Source organism: Scatophagus argus, chromosome 15 (genome assembly GCF_020382885.2).
Source record: "Scatophagus argus isolate fScaArg1 chromosome 15, fScaArg1.pri, whole genome shotgun sequence".
NCBI lineage: Eukaryota > Metazoa > Chordata > Actinopteri > Scatophagidae > Scatophagus > Scatophagus argus.
In genome coordinates, this window is record NC_058507.1 from 12,875,498 (window position 1) to 12,893,927 (window position 18,430).

The 18,430-nt window shown below is 37.9% G+C and overlaps 4 protein-coding genes across 5 annotated transcripts; 1 reads left to right on the plus strand and 3 right to left on the minus strand.

Moving 5' to 3' along the window:
* Positions 1 to 27: 27 nt before the first annotated feature.
* ttc8 (tetratricopeptide repeat domain 8) lies at positions 28 to 4,844 on the plus strand. 2 transcript variants are annotated; one of them, XM_046412936.1, is made up of 14 exons: positions 28 to 118; positions 1,450 to 1,570; positions 1,646 to 1,709; positions 1,812 to 1,971; positions 2,264 to 2,353; positions 2,437 to 2,481; positions 2,588 to 2,673; positions 2,781 to 2,868; positions 2,978 to 3,088; positions 3,178 to 3,317; positions 3,421 to 3,595; positions 3,753 to 3,875; positions 4,277 to 4,360; positions 4,470 to 4,844. In XM_046412936.1, exons 2-14 carry the CDS (start codon positions 1,486 to 1,488, stop codon positions 4,584 to 4,586), a joined length of 1,368 nt encoding a protein of 455 aa, XP_046268892.1. In that variant the 5' UTR covers positions 28 to 118; positions 1,450 to 1,485; the 3' UTR covers positions 4,587 to 4,844. The 2 variants fall into 2 exon arrangements, with proteins under 2 accessions (XP_046268892.1, XP_046268891.1); XM_046412935.1 differs by lacking the exon at positions 28 to 118 and adding an exon at positions 740 to 953.
* On the minus strand, positions 4,674 to 11,037 carry LOC124072218. The gene is made up of 12 exons (XM_046413444.1): positions 10,657 to 11,037; positions 10,162 to 10,275; positions 9,044 to 9,295; positions 8,683 to 8,849; positions 8,078 to 8,214; positions 7,802 to 7,949; positions 7,100 to 7,268; positions 6,640 to 6,756; positions 5,707 to 5,958; positions 5,451 to 5,608; positions 5,169 to 5,305; positions 4,674 to 5,069 (listed from the first exon to the last, which is right to left on the minus strand). The coding sequence occupies exons 1-12, from the start codon at positions 10,766 to 10,768 to the stop codon at positions 4,919 to 4,921; spliced, it is 1,914 nt and encodes a 637-aa protein (XP_046269400.1). The 5' UTR covers positions 10,769 to 11,037; the 3' UTR covers positions 4,674 to 4,918.
* A 143-nt stretch (positions 11,038 to 11,180) lies between these two features.
* LOC124071893 (C-type lectin domain family 4 member M-like) lies at positions 11,181 to 14,051 on the minus strand. Its single transcript, XM_046412938.1, has 6 exons — positions 13,806 to 14,051; positions 13,337 to 13,444; positions 12,492 to 12,752; positions 12,192 to 12,355; positions 11,963 to 12,090; positions 11,181 to 11,565 (listed from the first exon to the last, which is right to left on the minus strand). Exons 1-6 carry the CDS (start codon positions 13,927 to 13,929, stop codon positions 11,412 to 11,414), a joined length of 939 nt encoding a protein of 312 aa, XP_046268894.1. The 5' UTR covers positions 13,930 to 14,051; the 3' UTR covers positions 11,181 to 11,411.
* Positions 14,052 to 14,230: 179 nt separating this feature from the next.
* Positions 14,231 to 17,351, minus strand: LOC124071894 (CD209 antigen-like protein E). The gene is made up of 6 exons (XM_046412939.1): positions 17,218 to 17,351; positions 16,500 to 16,589; positions 15,816 to 16,082; positions 15,555 to 15,721; positions 15,292 to 15,428; positions 14,231 to 15,203 (listed from the first exon to the last, which is right to left on the minus strand). The coding sequence occupies exons 1-6, from the start codon at positions 17,273 to 17,275 to the stop codon at positions 15,050 to 15,052; spliced, it is 873 nt and encodes a 290-aa protein (XP_046268895.1). The 5' UTR covers positions 17,276 to 17,351; the 3' UTR covers positions 14,231 to 15,049.
* Between the last annotated feature and the right edge of the window lie 1,079 nt (positions 17,352 to 18,430).

Below are 18,430 nucleotides of genomic sequence, written 5' to 3' on the forward strand. Positions count from 1 at the left end.
TCGGATCCTCTAATTCATCCTCGAGGGGGGGGAGACAGTAACTGACAACCCCGCCAGGCTAGAAAAGTTACGCTAGGTTAATACTCCAAACCACCAAACTGGATAACAGAATTTGAAGGTAACCTTAACTCATTGTGTGTTATTGAAGATCTCTCTCATACACAACGAATAAAATATAATTTAACTTATTCGAAAGACTGCTGTATGACATACTGCTAAGAATGTTATTTTATGTGATAATAATAAGCAAGCCGAAAATACAACTTTACAAGTTTTATAAATTGCTCCCATTGTCTAAATTATTCATCATCAACACGAGAATTAAGTCTTTTAAACTGCTTCAATAAGATTAAATATTTCAAAAAATCTCAATGCATTTTCCACTTTGTTTACTTTATTAGTTTTAATTTTTTTCATTTTTATTATAGTAGATTTTACGATTTTATCTTTCTTTTTGTGTATTTAATCTTATTATTTATCTATATAAATTTATCTTATTTATCTTATCTTATTTTATCGACATATTTATATAATTTATATAATATATAATATTTATTATGGTAATGTTGCAATAGATGTCTCATTCAGATGCTATATAACCCTTCTTCGTTGTTACCAGTGGAAAAAATCTAACTACAATACCATTTATTAAGGAACAATATACCAATTTTACTTTATTTTATATTAAATTGTATTTTATTTTTCATTTCTTTAGAGGAAATTACGGCAGCCAAGCGCCTCCCTCCTCCGCCGTTGCCTAGCGACAGAGGAAGCTTAGTCCCAGTTTTGCTAAACAGCCTGATAGCCGACCTTTACAGATATTTTTCCTTGTCAAAGTAATGGAGGTGACGATGGACCCATTGTTTCTGGCGTGGAGCTATTTTAGGAGGCGAAAACTCCAACTGTGTTCGGATATTTGCACAAAAATATTGCAAGACAACCCGTACGACCAGGTACTGTATTGTAGTTAGCTGGGCTAGCCTAGCATGCTGGCGATAATCTAGTGAGGAAAGCCTGCTTTGCCAGCGACAGGAAGCGGTAGAACCTGATGTATAATCCCGATTAGTAGAATCCTTGCAGTTTATCGTATTTTAATTCAGGTAACCTTGTATATAGTGGGTCGTTTTCGATTCAGCATTTCTCCTGACTCTTGCTGGCACATATTCCCTGTCACAACATTGCATTTCTTTTTCGCTTTAATTTTTTCTTTTACTCATTTCCCCTTTCTCGCTGTTTGTTTGCATCTTGTCTTCTTCTCTTACTAACTCACTGCATGCTGTCCAAAGGACTCCTCTTTGCCTATTTCAGAGGTAACCGTGACAGCAGACTGTTCCTCACTGTCATCGTTTTCTATCCTTTTCTCTGTCGTATTCATCGACAGAGTTTCTGACTATAAGTTGTTTACGTCTCTGATCCCATTTGTACAGTTTACTATTGTGTGTTTCATAGGCTGCTTGGAGCTTGAAAACTCGTGCTCTTACAGAGATGGTATACATAGATGAAGTTGAGGTGGACCAAGAGGGGATTGCCGAAATGATGCTGGACGAGAGCTCTATTGCTCAAGTTGCACGTAAGTTTCAACTCTTCTCAGTGCCTTCTGGTTAAGAAAATGTGTTGAATTGATAAGACTTGGCTTCTCTTCCAGGACCCGGAACATCACTAAGGCTACCTGGAACAAGTCAGGGTGGAGGTCCCACACCGGCTGTCAGGTACCGTCAGCCATACAATGTTTGTATAATGCTCATTATTGATGACGTTTTCAGCAATTAAAGAAATGCCTGATCTGAGTTGTTGTTTTTTCTGAACCTAAGGCCTGTGACACAATCAGGGCGTCCTATAACAGGATTTGTGAGACCCAGCACACAGTCAGGGCGTCCTGGGACAATGGAGCAGGCCATCAAGACCCCCCGCACTGCGAGCACTGCTCGCCCTGTCACTAGTGCTTCTGGGAGATTCATCCGCCTGGGAACAGTGAGTAAACATGTGTGAAACTCTGCAGCAACTTAAAGGCTCCATGTGAAACACAATTATACTTTTCTCCCTCATACTCTTATACTTGATAGACAGAATTTACTTTCATTCAAATTCAAAAAAAATTAAGCTATGATATATTGTGCTTTATAGACACAGTATATGTTTATAGTATTTCCCCTATTCATTGATCTATTAATATTGTCAAATATTTTTCATGTCTTTCTTTTTTGCTGTATTGCCTGTGAGGAAAGACTTTTGTCATGATATTTCCTGTGATTTTTTTCTTCAGGCCTCAATGTTAACCAATCCAGATGGACCATTTATTAACTTGTCCAGACTGAATTTGACCAAGTATTCCCAAAAGCCTCATTTATCCAGGGTAAAACCAACACTGATTTGTGAAAATTAATCCAGATCATTGTTTTTTCCTCATATGTCAAGTAACCGTAATTCTCTTTTTAGACACTTTTTGAGTTCATCTTCCATCATGAAAATGATGTGAAAAATGTAAGTAAATAAGTGCATAAATCAGTCATAACCAAATTGTTTTGCATTACATTGTAAGATTGTTGACTATTAGTCATGCAACACAACCTTTATATTTTGTGTCCAGGCTTTAGATTTAGCTGCTCAGGCTACGGAACATGCTCAGTTCAAAGACTGGTGGTGGAAAGTTCAGCTGGGGAAATGCTACTACAGGCAAGTAACTCACAAGCACCCTACTTGTTTGAGCTCAGCTTTTCTGACATTAAATGACGCTGCATTTTTATAATCTATGTAACGTTTTGTCCCTCTGACCATTGCAGACTTGGATTATATCGAGAAGCAGAAAAACAGTTCAGATCCGCCCTAAACCACCAAGAGATGGTGGATACTTATCTCTACCTTGCAAAGGTGCTGATAGTATTACATCACATACCCAACTTTTGCACGACAGAACATACTCTTTCTATCAGCCGTATTTTCAATTAGAGTGAAAAACATTGTGTGCATCTTCCCTTAGGTGTATCAGCGACTGGATCAGCCAATTACAGCACTGAACCTTTTCAAGCAAGGTTTAGACCATTTTCCTGGTGAGGTTACTCTTCTAACGGGAATCGCTCGCATTCATGAGGTACAGCATGTCCCCTATAGGGTCCACTTAGTCCTTTCTGCACATAGAAGGAATCCATATTTACTGTCTATACTGTGGTGATGTCACAGGAGATGAACAACATGTCATCAGCCACAGAGTACTACAAAGATGTCCTGAAGCAGGACAACACTCACGTGGAGGCCATAGCCTGCATAGGCAGCAATCACTTCTACACTGATCAGCCCGAGATCGCCCTGCGCTTCTACAGGTCAGATAAGCTTTTATGTATAGTTTTTTTAACGTTTTGTAACAGAGTGTGCAATGAGATGTTACATCACCTCTGTGATTCAATGAGCTTCTCCTATTTATAGACGGCTACTCCAGATGGGCGTGTATAACTGCCAGCTGTACAACAACCTGGGCCTGTGTTGCTTCTACGCCCAGCAGTACGACATGACTCTGTCTTCATTTGAGAGGGCTCTGGCCCTGGTGGCCAATGACGAAGAGCAGGCTGACGTGTGGTACAACATAGGACACGTGGCTGTTGTGAGTTAACCATTGCCAACCATATCCCAGAATGTCTGAAGATCGAATGAAATGTACCACATTTCTATATGGGTTACAACTCAATTAAATAAAATATTGACTTTTAGAAATCACTTACAACATACAAATCTAAGCTGAGTGTGTTCTATGTTTACAGGGCATAGGGGACTTGACACTGGCCTACCAGTGTTTCAAACTGGCTTTGGCTTTAAATAACGACCATGCTGAGGCCTACAACAACCTGGCTGTGCTAGAGCTGCGTAAAGGTCGTGTCGAACAGGTAAAACACGTAACTTTGAGTCATAAAGCTTTTATTCCACCATTAAAATATGAGGTGTGAGATTATGTTGGAAAACCTTTAAATCCGAGTGTATGAGTCTGTGGTTATCCCTCAGCAGCACAGACTGTGTGCTTGCTGATTCTCACGTGAAGCTAATGTTTATATGCAGTCTCCAGTGAATTACTAATAGATATAGTCTTGAATCCTAACTTAAACTGGCACTGAGCTGACAAGATTGAAGAAGGATGTCTTAGCTGTTTGATTCTGAAGGTGCCCTTGCCTGTTCCTCTGATGCAGGTCTTTTCTTAATGAGACAATACATGCCAGAGCTTGATTCATTCACATTTTGATGAAATATTATACTGTCAGTATTGTTAATGGTTGTCCCATCTTTGATCCAGTCTAAAGCCTTCCTGCAGACCGCTGAATCGCTGGCCCCTCACATGTATGAGCCACACTTCAATCTGTCCATTCTCTCCGAAAAGGTAATTTAGTACTGTTTCATTAATCTGAACATTTAAATGGTGCAGCAGTAAGACAAAGTATAATCTCCCTGATATAGTCTGCCAGAGAGCTGTTTTTGTCTTTGTCCAGATCGGAGACCTTCAGAGCAGCTACACTGCGGCCCAAAAGTCTGAGGATTCCTTCCCCGAGCACGTTGACACTCAGCAGCTTCTTAAGCAGCTTCGGCAGCACTTTGCTGTGCTGTGAGCATCCAGCCAGCATGCTTAAGAAGGAAGGTGTGGTTTATGTGTGGTTCTGGTAATTTAGTGTACAGATTTGTATAGCAGAAATATGTACATTGTGACAGTAAATATTTTATTTAATGGAGTCAAATATTTAGCTTACATTTTAGGGTTCATTTCATAAATCAGATGTAGTTTTTGTATTTGAAACTTCCTTGCCGTTTTGAAGTTCCAACAAATCCTGACGTGACAATAAAATAAACAATTCAGAAGCTGTGTAAAAGATGGAGTTAATTCTTCATTCCAACAATTAAAGAAAAAATAAATGTTGTTTAATAAAACACACACACACACATATTAACTTGCAGCCCTTGGTGTCATTTCACAAATCCATTTCAGTTCATAATTACATGGAGCATCGTTCCAGGCCTTAAAAGGGTTGCCTCTGGGATATGAAGCTGCACAGTCCTCATTGCCTTGGTTGTTGGGCTCTCCATCATTCCAGTACCTGAAACAAATGATAAGTTTCCCTGTTGAGCCATAATAACTGCTTTGTGCCTGTATATTCAAAGAAATAATACATTTTTGTTGCATTTGTAATCATCACCCTTCAGTCAGTCTTGTTCCATCCAGCCATTTCCAAGTCCCTTCTTCATCCACATCTCTCAGTCCAATCCAGAAGCCACTGTGGGCTATGGGTCTCGAAGAGTCTTGATAGTTATTTATCAGCTCATTGACAGCCAACTGACAATATACACACACATATGTGTAAATTCATTTATTTTGTTTTGTTCTATGTAACACCAACCTCTTTCAGTGCTCAACGTAAGATGTAAAGCATTTTGAAAGTGAATCACAAGAAAGGAATTGCATGTCTTTGTTTACTTACGTGTTTCTCTCTGGTGTCTGTCACTGCCAAGTCGGCTCCTTGTTTCACGCAAAACTCTCTGGCTTCCTGCCACGTTTTGCGTGGCAAAGCATCAGAGAAGAAGTAACACAGTGAGTTCATCCAAGTCCATCCTGGTAAGCAACGCCTGCAGCCTTCCCCTGTTAAGAAAACGGAGATGTGATATGATGTTCGTTGGGTCGTAATAATTGCGAGTTATATATTGATCACACAAACAGAAAGAAAGAAAAGCTCTCACTAATCATAGGGATGTGGGATTTCAGTGCTGCAATATCCATTTGAAGTTTGTCAGTCCGCTTTTCATAGTCTCTATGTCTTTTCTTCTCATGTTCAAGCTCCCACTTGGTAAGCTGCTGCTCACTCATCACTTTTGCCAACTGTTTCTTGGCTTCATCCCTGATTTGGACTGCAGTGTTGTAAGAAGCCTTCAGTTTGGTCACCTCCCTGTTGATGTCCGTTATTGTACGCTGCGCATCAGTAAGTTTGCTATCTGTAGGTGATGAGGACGTAGTGTTACTCAGATGATGTGGTCTCAGTTTAGGTTTTAACATTATAACTTTATAAACGTCTGTTCACACCCTCTACAATACCTCTAAAATCTAAGTACCAGTGACCACAGTCAGTGGTAGAATGTACAAACAATTACTATGCATAAGTATAAATTTAAGCTGCTAAAGAATTTAAATTTTATGCAACTTTATCCCAAAAGTAAGATTAGATAAACCTTAAATATTTTACAGCAGTAAAGTGCAACATAAACACTGATAATCCAGCAATAAATATTGGCATTATTGGCGCACAGGTATTTACTAAGACTCTCCCAGACACAATGATCAATAATTAGACTTAATTCTTTTCAATCTTGATGTCAGTCAAGGATTAACGTTACACCTGTGGTTATGAAAAGTTTAATTTATGGTATTTTGAATAGTGTATCTTTTGAAGGTAGTCATGCAGCATTACATATAGATATTAATTATAGCAGATTTAAGATAAATTAAACTTTCAATAGTGGCAGCTCTTTTGCTGTTGAACTTTCAACCTTTCAGTCAATAGCTGAAACATTAGTTTGAATGTTTTAAATTGTATAAATGTACCATCACCTAACATTATCTAGGACAACAGTATTTTCACCATTAAATGTGTGTTTTATTGGTCAACAGTGACTTACAATAAACTCCCAGGCCAATATCAACTGCTAGTAGAATGGCAGCGAGCACTGCCAGGCTTACTGTGAGCCGTTTGTAATGATTCACGCTGGACTGGGGTCTCACCATGGACATGGACACTACACAGAGAAGTGGCGGATCAATATCAGAGCCATAAACTTGTCAACTTGTCACAGTATATTAATTTAATATGGTTAATTATTATCAAAACAATATACACATTTTACTTTAGTTTGTCTTGTATCTGTATATTCTAAAGATGATATTGGTAGCACAACATGCACTTAATAACGTCAAACAAAATAATGATCCATGTTAAAATAAAGGCATACAAATTAGCACAGTAATATGTTTCCAAGAATATTTCCCAATATTATTTTAGAATCTGGTACGAATATCAAAGAACAGATTGTATGTATTTTTGCAGAAGTACACACGTAAATCACTTTTCACTTACTATACCTTGTTGCTTCTCTTGGTTTAAGTAGAGCGGGTGCTCGTCTGTGCTTGGTTCCTCTTGACTGATCAGTTTATTATATGTACCATCAAAAGTGCCACCTGAAATTGCTTGGTTCTCCATTTTGACTGTGAAGATGAGAAAAGTCTGATATGTTTGTCCAAGAGAGACTATTTGTTAGGACCTTGCCCTCGGTGTGTGTGTGTGTACATTACCAACAGAAAATCAGGCTAATTTGTTAAATATTTACCGGAGGTGGAACTCTACAGTGTCACTTTTCACTTTCTGGTTTCTGATCCAGTCAGTCAAGCTTTTTCTCAAAGTGTCATTTTATTTGTTTTATTTAGTCAAGCATGATTTGTAACACGATTACAAGGCAGACATTTTCTTCTTTTCATATTGGGCTTCATGCACTTGTTATTTAGCGCTGGTTGTACACTTTCAGAGGAATCAGCAAGCTAATGAACCGTGAGTGGACGAGTGTCCTGCTCAGGCGTTTTTGACATTTTGGAACTTAATGGTTATTTTCTCCTAAAACATTTCAGGGAAAAGGCATTATCTGCAGTGCAGCTACTGTACACTGGCAGTGCACACAGGTGTCTGTTGTTATTCCACGTATACCTGTAACAAGTGTGAAGCTCTAAAAATAATCACATACATGCACATGTCCAGTTAATAAGATTTCTGTTTGAGAGATTTCATGTCTAGCTTGGTTGCATCTCACATATCCAGTTATATTGATGGTCTTGGCAGTTTCCATTATACCAGGTCCTCCTGCTGTCAGTATAGTAATAAAAAGCAGCGCAGCTCCCACTCTGAGGCCCATCATTGTTAGGCTGTCCATTTTTCCAGTACCTTGGATGAATCAAGATCAGAGAATCAGAGAAGATTTAAGTTCCAATATATTTGTTAGCCATAAAGATATTATCACAGAACTACAGACAACAATACTAAGTGTTAACAGTCTGTGAGCAGGTGCTTACATTGTTTCCACCTCCGTTACATTGTTAACCCAAACCCATGATCCTGCTGTCGCTACATCAGTGAGGCCGATCCAGAATCCTCTCTGCCACCATATACCACTGCTGCTCTCCTTTGGAAAGTTGTTACTTATGAGTTGCTGTAAGAAATCAGATAGAGTGGTTGATACCTTATTGAACAAACAGACACTTTTGAACACCAGGCTGTAAGGTCTTATGTTTCCATGCAAACGTCAGTTAATGGTCAAATGAGTTCACAAATGAGATTAGCTGAGTTTTTGAAGATTAAACTTTTAATGAATCATAACTTAGTGTGTAATGTTTTATGAGCTTCAACTTTGATCAAATGAAAAAAAATCTGTAAAGCCGAGGGGAGCATGAGATTATCTGGTGATAACTCCTTGTAGGTTCATCACTACATAATGAAGCTATTTTTCTCCCATATATAGAGCCATGAAATTTGAACTTTATGGGATTTTAAGGAGCAGAAACATCAAAAGAAATGACTGTTTTCTGATTAAAAATAATTTAAAAGACAATCTCCCTAAAGCTAACATTGTTTCTATTTTAGAGACTGAAACCCTTCCTTTCATTTATATTTGACCTACCTGCTCTTCCAAGTTATTGATCACAAGCAGGTCACTGCCTTGACTAATACAGTCTGTTCTGCTGTCGAACCAGTTCTTTTTAGAGTTGGACACATGGCGAGAAGAAAAATAATAGCAGGCTGATTTAAGAAAAAGCCATCCTGTTCGACACCTGCCACAGCTTTCCTCTGTTGCAACAGGAAAATAGGAAAAGTAAATTAAATAAATATATATATTTTCTTAAAATGACATATGCCGTGATTCATAACAAACACATACACTAAACAGATTTACAGCATGTGTTCTCTTGGGAGAAAAGGTTTAACACCATTTTAACCATGGCATGTACAGGACACCAAAACAGGTTGGAAGTCTGTCTTACCTAAGGCAGTTTTATTAGACTGCAGATTCATCTTCTCTTTATGCAGTGTTTCAATCTGTCCCTGGAGGCTGTCAGTGAGGCTCCTGTGCTGCTTCACCTGCAGCTTTAGTTGGACATGATTGGAAGATTCTTTCACCAATGCTGCCTGGGCATCCTCTTTAGCTTTGATGATATCGCTACTGTTGCGGAGATAGTTCATCTCAATGATGAAGGGTGTAGCAGCTGAATTAGAAAGATGAATGGCTTTGGAACCTGCGGCAGAAAAACTCGTAATGACAAAGATGAACTGTGGCAAAATTGGGATGTGAAGTGTGTGCCTGGCATTAGGGAGGCAGTGTCGGTGTGCTGGTTTGTCCATCACCGTGAAATATCTCAACAGTTGACGAATGGATTGACTTGAAATTTTGTACAAATGTTTGGTGGTTCTCAGATGATGTATCTAAGAGATTTTGGTGATCCCCTGACTTCATACTGCCACCATGGATTTCCATAAGGATTGTGGTTTTAAGTGGAATGTCTCAGAAAGTACAAGATTCATTGTAATGCAGTTTACTAAAGACATTTATGCTCCCCACAAGATGAATAATGACAAGTTTAATTATCCCTATTTCAAATAGTGCCACCAGCTTGTCAAATGTAATCTAACCAACAGCTCTATGGTTTATGACCTGCAAAATATTCAAATAACATTCCTGTCAGCTTTAGCTCTAGTTCTTTAGTATTAATTAGCAAATAACACATTAACACATTCAACTGAGATGGTGAACATGGTAGACATTATTCCTGCTAAACATCAGCATTTTAGCAGTGTCGTTGTGTATATGTTAGCATTTGGCTTTTATTTTGTACTAATTAGAAAATGTTGCCATGTCGAGATGTTAACATCTGCGCTGTCATTGTGAACATGTTAGCACACTGATATAAACATCTATTTGTGCCTAAGTACAACAAAATGGCCACTGGATGATGTGCATACCTGTGCAGTATTAAATGATAAACAATAATATACTTGAAAGAATTTAGCACATGGATATTTTGATATTGTGTGATCACATTTCAGCTAGAGGGAAAGTACTGAATATCAGATACACTTGTTTCCTGTGAACTTTCATACTTACAGTAAATCCCAATGACAACAGCAGCTATCAGCAGAACTGCATTCAGCAGGCCCAGAGTCAGGATAACCAGTCGGTGGTGTGGAAACACAGACCCACCTCCCTCTGTAAACACACCTTGATAATGTCCCTTTTGAGTTAAAATCTTAAATGTACGTTTTGCCTTTTGTCTTTTTGTCTGTAGATCTTCACAATAAAATTAAGAGGATTATCATTGTAACTTGTTTTTAACTTCTAACAAGTTACAGAAACTGATGGATATGAATATCATCAGCAAATCATCATCAAGGTTTTTGGAAAACTGTAATATGATAAGAAGTCTATATTTAAAGATTATATTCAACTATGTTTTACATACATTTCAAGTCCAAGTCACTGAATGAGATAAAGCCATGCTGTGTCAGTTTGAGAGAGAATCAAGCACAGTCATAGGGGTGTAAAAGAAGTAGGATGCTGGTTACAAATTGCTAGAAGGTTTGATTTTAAAGTTAGTTGTACCTTTTCCAAATGTTTGATGCCACGAAGACGAGTGCCTGTCTGTGCTGGCATCGTGAAAAATCTCCCGTTCAAGTGACATTTCCTCTTCGAGTTCTGACTCTGATTTGTCCATTGTACTGAAGCAAGTAGTGTCTATTGATCTGTTTGTCTCCTGCTTTTACCAGTGATAAGGCCTGTGTGTGCGTGTGTGTGTGTGCGCATGCACGCTTGTGTGTTTGAACCCTTGTCTCAATGCCAAAGCCTTTGTGTGTGTGTGCGGTAAGATATCATCTACTCTAGGCTAACTTGGTGGTGGTAATTTTCACTTCCTGTAATGATTACCAGGTATTGTATTTTCTGAAGCTTAAGATACTGACTGAACCAACTGTCTCCGCTGTACTTAATGCTAACAGTGAGGTGTTTGTTTCATTTAACATAATGTGCTTGGTCATTTTCCCTTTTTGCTTTCACCAGCACGGACTTGATAGCACATTAAAAACTTTAAAACTCTTTATAAATACATATTAATGCCACCTTATGACAGCTTTTTACAATGTTCATAGATGATTTATTAACTGTTAATAGTTGTACATACTCATAAGGACTTTTGCACATTGAGCTTACATACAGCTGTGTTACAGCAGGCCTAACATGCACATATGTAATCAAAGTACTGATTTGGTCAACATTCTATTCATTACAAAATAAAAGAAAAAAGATGGAGTTAACTCTTAACAGTTAAGCTTGCAGTCATTTGCAATAAAAAACATCCACTGTTAGCTCAGAGAAGTTGGTGCCTTTTCACAAACCCACTTCATTTGTGTGACTTCACATCTAACATCGTTCCAAGCTTTGAACATGTTTTTTCTGGAATACACTCCAACACAGATCTCTTTGTCGATATTATTTGGTTCTCCATCCATCCAGTACCTGAAGGAAAGCGCAGGTTATTTTACAGAGACACAGCATAGGCTAAAAATTAGATAGGTCTTATAAGTCTCTGACATGATTTGATGCACACCAGTCCAAGCAAAGCAAGCAGCGTCCTAGCAAAATCTGTTTTACTGCCTCCTGTACAACAACCCCCCCTAATCCGTTATAGTGCACATTTCTTTTATGTTTATCAAAGTTACAATACAACATGCCAATACAGTCGAATGCACAGACTGAGCACAGCAAATACCTTGTTTATGCTTGTGATTGGGTAAAATGCACACAACACTTTCTTATTCCATGTGATCATGCAGAAGGATGCTGTCTTTGACTGATCCAGCGGTGGGATGCAATGCCATTAAATACAACAGCATGTTACATAATTAACTCTTACCCCTCAATCAGTGTCGTTCCATCCAACCATTTCCAAGTCCCTTCCTCGTTGGATTTTCTCAGTCCAATCCAGAAACCCAAACCGGATTCAAAGCCAATTTTAGTCAACAAATGATTTACAGTTGAGTTCTAAGAAATAAGAAATAAACACAAAATTAAAAAAAACAAAAAACAAAACAGAAACAGATGACCAGATAACAGAGATGATGATCTGAATGTTGATTATTTACCTCTTTTTCTTTGCTGTCTATGACTGCAAGGTCACCTCCATGTGTCTGGCAGAATTCTCTGGCTTTCTGCCATGGTTTTTGTCCATCAGCGTCAGAGAAAGGGAAGTAGTAGCACTGTGAGTTCATGAAAATCCATCCTACTGGACAATGTTTGCAGCCATAATCTGTTGCCAAAGAAAATCACAGTGAATAACACAACGCTATACTATCTAGAAAAACACACTGTTATGCTTTTAATATTTTCTATATTTGAATATTTGAATATTTTCTTGATATGTAATGATATCAAACAAGTCTCACCAATCTTTGGGAAATGTTCTCTCAGCCCTGCGATGTCACTGGTCATTTTCACAATGTTCGCTTTATAGTCTGTGGTTCGTTTTGTCTGGTGTTCGAACTCCCAATTGGTTTTTGTTTGACGACTCATCTCATTGTCCAGTTGCTTCTTGTAATTGTTCATGGATTTGATTGCGTTCTTGTAAGTATCCTGGAGTGCGAACATCTCATTGTTGATCAGTTCTATATCTTCAGTTGTGAGGTGGCTATCTCTGAGGTTGTTGTCTGCAAGTGTCGAGGACAAACAGTCGCAGCATATTTTCTTTCTTCATTAACCACATTCTTATGTTCTCACCCTAAAGCTATCTCAGACAAAAGCAAATCCTCCACAAAACCTCAAGTTTTGCAGTGTATCTCAGAACTACTGCCCTATCACAGAGCTAAACCCCTGACAAACTACAAAGGTAGAATTTATAACTAAATGTGAACAAGAGCCCATTAGGAGATGCTTAAATAATTAGTACCTACAGTATTGTAAAAGCTATAGACATTCTAAGAATAGAAAAAAAAATACACATTGTGGCTTAAATTTTTACCATTCATGGGCCATTTCATCAAAGGTAAAGCTGAGACGATTACATGATTAATCTATTAGTTGAGTCACAGAAATTATTTGGATCTTTGAAAGTCATTTTTTAAACAAAAATGACATACATACTCTGGTTCCAGCTTGTCCTGGTGCTAGCTATTTTCAAATGTTACATATAATCAATGAATGGAGAAAATTTTCTAATCATAAATAAAACTAATGCCTAGTTGTAGCCCTATTCAGTAACACCGCTGTGCCGTACACGGTAACATGGACTTACAGTGGACCCCCAGGCCAATATCAACCATTAGCAGAACAGCAGCGAGCAGCGCCAGGCTCACCTCAGCCGGACCGCAGTGTCTCCAAGGTCTCGTACGATATGTGGACACTAGACAGAGAGATAATGAATCAGTTTTCTAAAAGTTAAAAACTAAATCAAACTGTACTAACAATATACTTTTAACAAGCTATTTTAATGTAGATGTCATTACTGGTAGTTGAGCTTTTACAACTGTTTTCTTGTATAGGCTTTATTTAGATTAGAAGAGTCAATCATCTCATTCACTTTTCACTCACTCGCACCAGTCGTTTTTCATGTTTTTCATTAGATTTCAACACATTTTATAATTTATCATTTTAAGATCTTAAAACCAGGTGCCAGTGTTAAAGAATCAAATGGAAATCTGACAGAATCAGACACTTGTTTATATAAATGCATTGTGTAAATGATAACTTTGATTTTACTGTACCTTGTCGCTTGCCGTGCTGAGGAAAGGGGTTAGGAGGATACCCTTCTTCATGCAAGTCCTCTTCACAAATCAATGTGTTAAATCCAGCATCAAAATTACAGCCTGAGTTCTGTCTGTTCTCCATTCTGACTGTCACTCATGAGAGAGCGCATGTGAGAGGATATATGAGCACATGAACCTACACATCAAAACATAAATCATAATCAAATTCCTGTCAACTGTTTTCCACAAGAAAGGAGAAGTGAAATTTTTAGATCTAGGCTGGAACATCACTTTCCTCAGTTGACAGGATGTGAGAGTACTTCTCCTTGTGAAATAATTCCAAGCAAACCACTCAAGTAGAGGCCCAGGAGTTTCGAGTGTAATCAGTAAAATGAGTGTGACAATGACTAATATTTTTATTTTACAGCCCTTTCTGTTTGACTCACTGACTCACGCCGGGGACTTATATTGTTTGGCAATATAAGAATTTGCTTGGTCCCATGTCAAAATCTAGCTTCAGTTGTACTGTGCTGGTGATGGATATTCCTAAATTAATTTGTGATGAACCAGTGTAACACAGCAAACCTGCGGATTAGGGTTCAATTTGAAATTTTAAATGGGATGTTTGTTGATAAACACACTCTACAACCACATTCTTAAATTCTAGTTGCGAATGTTAAAAACTTTTAACTGTAAAGCTGAACAGAACATATAGACACTGACAGCAATGAAAGAAAACTGGAGTTGAAGTAAGAAATGTATCTGACACTGTGTGACAAGGCATTTTTATTTGAGCCTCTTTCACACATATATCCTGGTAAATTACTGTGATAACCTCATCACGCAGTGCAATTGATTTTCACTATTCACACATGCAGCTTCTGGTACTGGGTGAGTGTGAGAGGCTTTTCATTGCACATTTCAATCACAGAGGTCATTAGAAGCACTTTTAAAGATTTATTTATTTTATTTACTTTTGCACCTCAGTCCAAATATTTCATAGCAAAAGTAAGAATGCCTTTTCATTGCTGAATCACTGCTGAAGAAAACTTAAACCTTGAAGAGATATTGATATGTTCTGCCCATCATCTGTCCTACTTTGTGGGTTCTCCGTTGCTGTGCTGTAGATCTGCCCACTGATCTGCTTGCCTCCTGTTTTTATACCATTGAATAGAGTGAGTCTCTGAATGTGAATCCACCCATTAATTATTGCTCATCAGGTGATGCTCAGTGCATATGATGATGAACAACACTTCCTGATGCTAGTTTGATGCCATTTCACATATCCAGTATATTTTAATGACGTTACAATTGGCATCGTAACGAGTCTTCCAGGGATTAAAGTGGCTATAAACCGCAACCCCACAATCTTCTCCCAGGTGGCCATAGTCATTCGATTCTCCCTCCATCCAATACCTTTGGAAAGTCAAATCATTCAAACAAGTAATGAATAACAACCCATTACTGCTACAGCATTATAATAGTATAACAGTGCAGCTCTCACCCTTGTTCCACCTCGGTCACATTATTAATCCAGACCCATTCCCCCTCTGTCTCTGTGTCAGTGAGACCAATCCAGAATCCATTCTCCCAGATGTTAGTGCCTCTTCTCATATTTTCGATGCTGCCACTCACAAATTTCTGTGTAAGCATGAAACTAACATTTTAAAAAGGCTAAAAGGTACATTGAAAATACGTATACATATCTATTTCAACATTATTATTGACATATTCTTAACAGTAGTTTCTCCTTTGTTTCCGACCCACCTGCTCCTCCTGGTTATCGATCACAGTCAGGTCGGCTCCACGACTGACACAGTCTGCTCTGCTATCAGGCCAGTTCTTTTTGACAGTAGAGGACTCGGCGTAAGAAAAGAAATAGCAGGAGGAGTTGTGAAGAAGCCATTTGGAGGGGCATCTGCCACAAGTTCCCTCTAGGAGAAATACAAGGTTTCTTGTCACTTTAGGTGGTTTTCAGTATTCTCAGTTAACTGATTAAATAAAAACAATAGCACAACTCTGTCTCACCCAAAGCTGATATGTTGGACAGCAGATTCATCTTCTCTTTTAGCAGTGCCTCCACCTGCCTCTGATAATCGTCATTGATGGTTTTCTGCTGCTCAATTTTCACCTTCAGTTCAGCATGGTTTCTGAGCGCTCTGTCAAACGCGTTTTTGGCCTCCTCTTCAGCCTCCATCACATCGCTGTGGTTGCTGCGGAGATAGTTCAGCTCATTGATGAGCTGTGATGCAGCCGAGTGTGAAACATGGAGGGAACCTTCTTTCACTTTGGCACCTGAAAATGTGAAAACACACTGTCACAAAAAGAGCGAGAACTGTGTAAAAAGTCTCTGTTTATAGATATTTCAAATAATTTAAAATTAAGATTTTCATTCAGAGAAAAATGTACTTATAAAATGTATATATAAAATATGATTTCTGGACAGAAGTTGCTGGCTAGAAAGAGAGATATAATTCATAAGTCATTAAAACCCATAAAAAAAATACAGAATATCGGTGTATACACGATGATTCCAACAAATTATACCATTTTGTATTGAATGTATCTTCAAACATTTTCTAAAGCATACTGAGATATTTGACATCAAATTTGATATAGGATATTGCAGACTTTATTTGGAAAAAAGTTATCTGATTGAAGTGAAAGTCCACAGAACAGGGAAATGAAAGTTACTGGGAACGTTACACTCACAGTTAATCCCAATGACGACGGCAGCTATCAGCAAAATAGCGTTCAACAGTCCCAGGCACAGTATAAGCAGTCGGTTTGATCCATCTCCTCCTGTGAATATTGCAATTCATAAAGATTAGAAAAGTCATCGTATGATGCATTATTAACTATACTAAACATGACTTTAAGGCTGCACATAATTGAGGCTCGGTAGAAAGGCCTATCTTACAAATTATTTTAAGTAATGCTCCTCATTCAGTAACAATGGAAGCCGAAAATATCTGCACTTGCAGTTGTTTTAAGGCTCTTATCACTTCTAGGTGGAAGTGAAAATGATACGATGCATTATTAACTATACTAAACATGACTTTAAGGCTGCACATAATTGAGGGCTGGTAGAAAGGCCTATCTCATAAATTATTTTAAGCAATGGTAAAATTTTCCAACGGGAAAATTAGATCCGCCTGTAATTGTAGAATGTAAAAATGTTGTAAACATCAACAATTTCAACATTACAGAAACATACAGAGTGATGTTTACACCATAACAGGCTATGATGTCTTCAAATATCTGTAGCTTGTTATGAAGTACTTGGTTGTATGTTTAGTGTATATTTAAAATTCATCTTTCTAACAATTAAACAATTACAAAAATGAATTCATCACACAATCAAAATCACAGTGTCAGAAAAAGGAGAGAAAGGAGGGGAAAATAGAGGAAAAGTCATTAAATTCTATACCTTGTCCAAATTTTTCAAAATTTTTGTTGCCATTTGCCCTTCTCGGTGATTTCTCCATGACTGCAGTGTCGTAAATGTGGCGCACTGAACTTTTTGCCTCCTCTTTTATGTGCAGAGGAGGCAAGAATGAATTGAAAATGAATGCTTGTTAATAGTGGGCTTGTCCCTCCATCCTTGCCTCATAATTGGACTTTTATGTTTAGCAGTAGCCTAACACTCAAACAAAACTTAAAAATAGGCATTTGCAACAGTATTGTGGGGGAAAAACTTTGACAAGAGAAAATTCATGCTAACTTATTATTCATCACTCTTCCTTCATACATCATCTCATGCTCTGTTCAGGACATTAAGGGCTGCAATTTAGTGTAGAACGGTTTTCCAAATGTGTCAATTTATGTATGAACATATTTTTCATTTTTCACATCATTTTTGTGAAACTGCCACTGTTTTTGTTCTTCTGAACAAATCTTTGTTCATGTTCATGTTGCACAACTCTTCCTGTACATCTTGTCAGGAAGCATCACGATGCTGGAACTGCAAGATTCCGTTTTGGGGAAAGTATGTTTCTGCTGATGTCTAACATTTGGGCTTTATTAGACTTACCTTGCTGTACTCTGAAGGATATATTATTCTGTTTGTTGTATATGTTGGACCTTGCACATACAGGCACATTTAACTGAAAATCACACTTCATGCCTTTATTGCGGCAGACATTAAATTTAGAACCTGATTTCTAAAAATGTTCTTAAAATGAGTTAATTTTCCAGTGTTAAGCAAAATTGTTAAAATATAGAGTGAAATGATGCTGTTAAAAGTTGATTTAACTGTGTAAGAGAGTTGGTGTTATTGGGCAGTGTTTGAGACTCACAGAGTTGTGAAACATGCCTCTCCTAACGCATCCTCGTGGATTTCAATTTCTTGTGATACACAGAGTTCATTTTTAACTCTGGACAGAGTTATTTTAACACTGGATTATAATGAATTGTTTGGCACTGAGCAATTTCCCTTGGGGATGAATAAAGTATCTATCTATCTAGTACTGACTCTAAACAAGTGAAGCAGAGATACAGCACCTTCCCGTACTCACAGTAAATCCCAATAACAATAGCAGTTAACATCAGAATAGTGTTTAGCAGTCCTAAACACCTGAAAACCAGTGGATAAAGTGGAAGACTTCTGGACCCAACTCTGACTGCGTACGCTGATCCTGAAC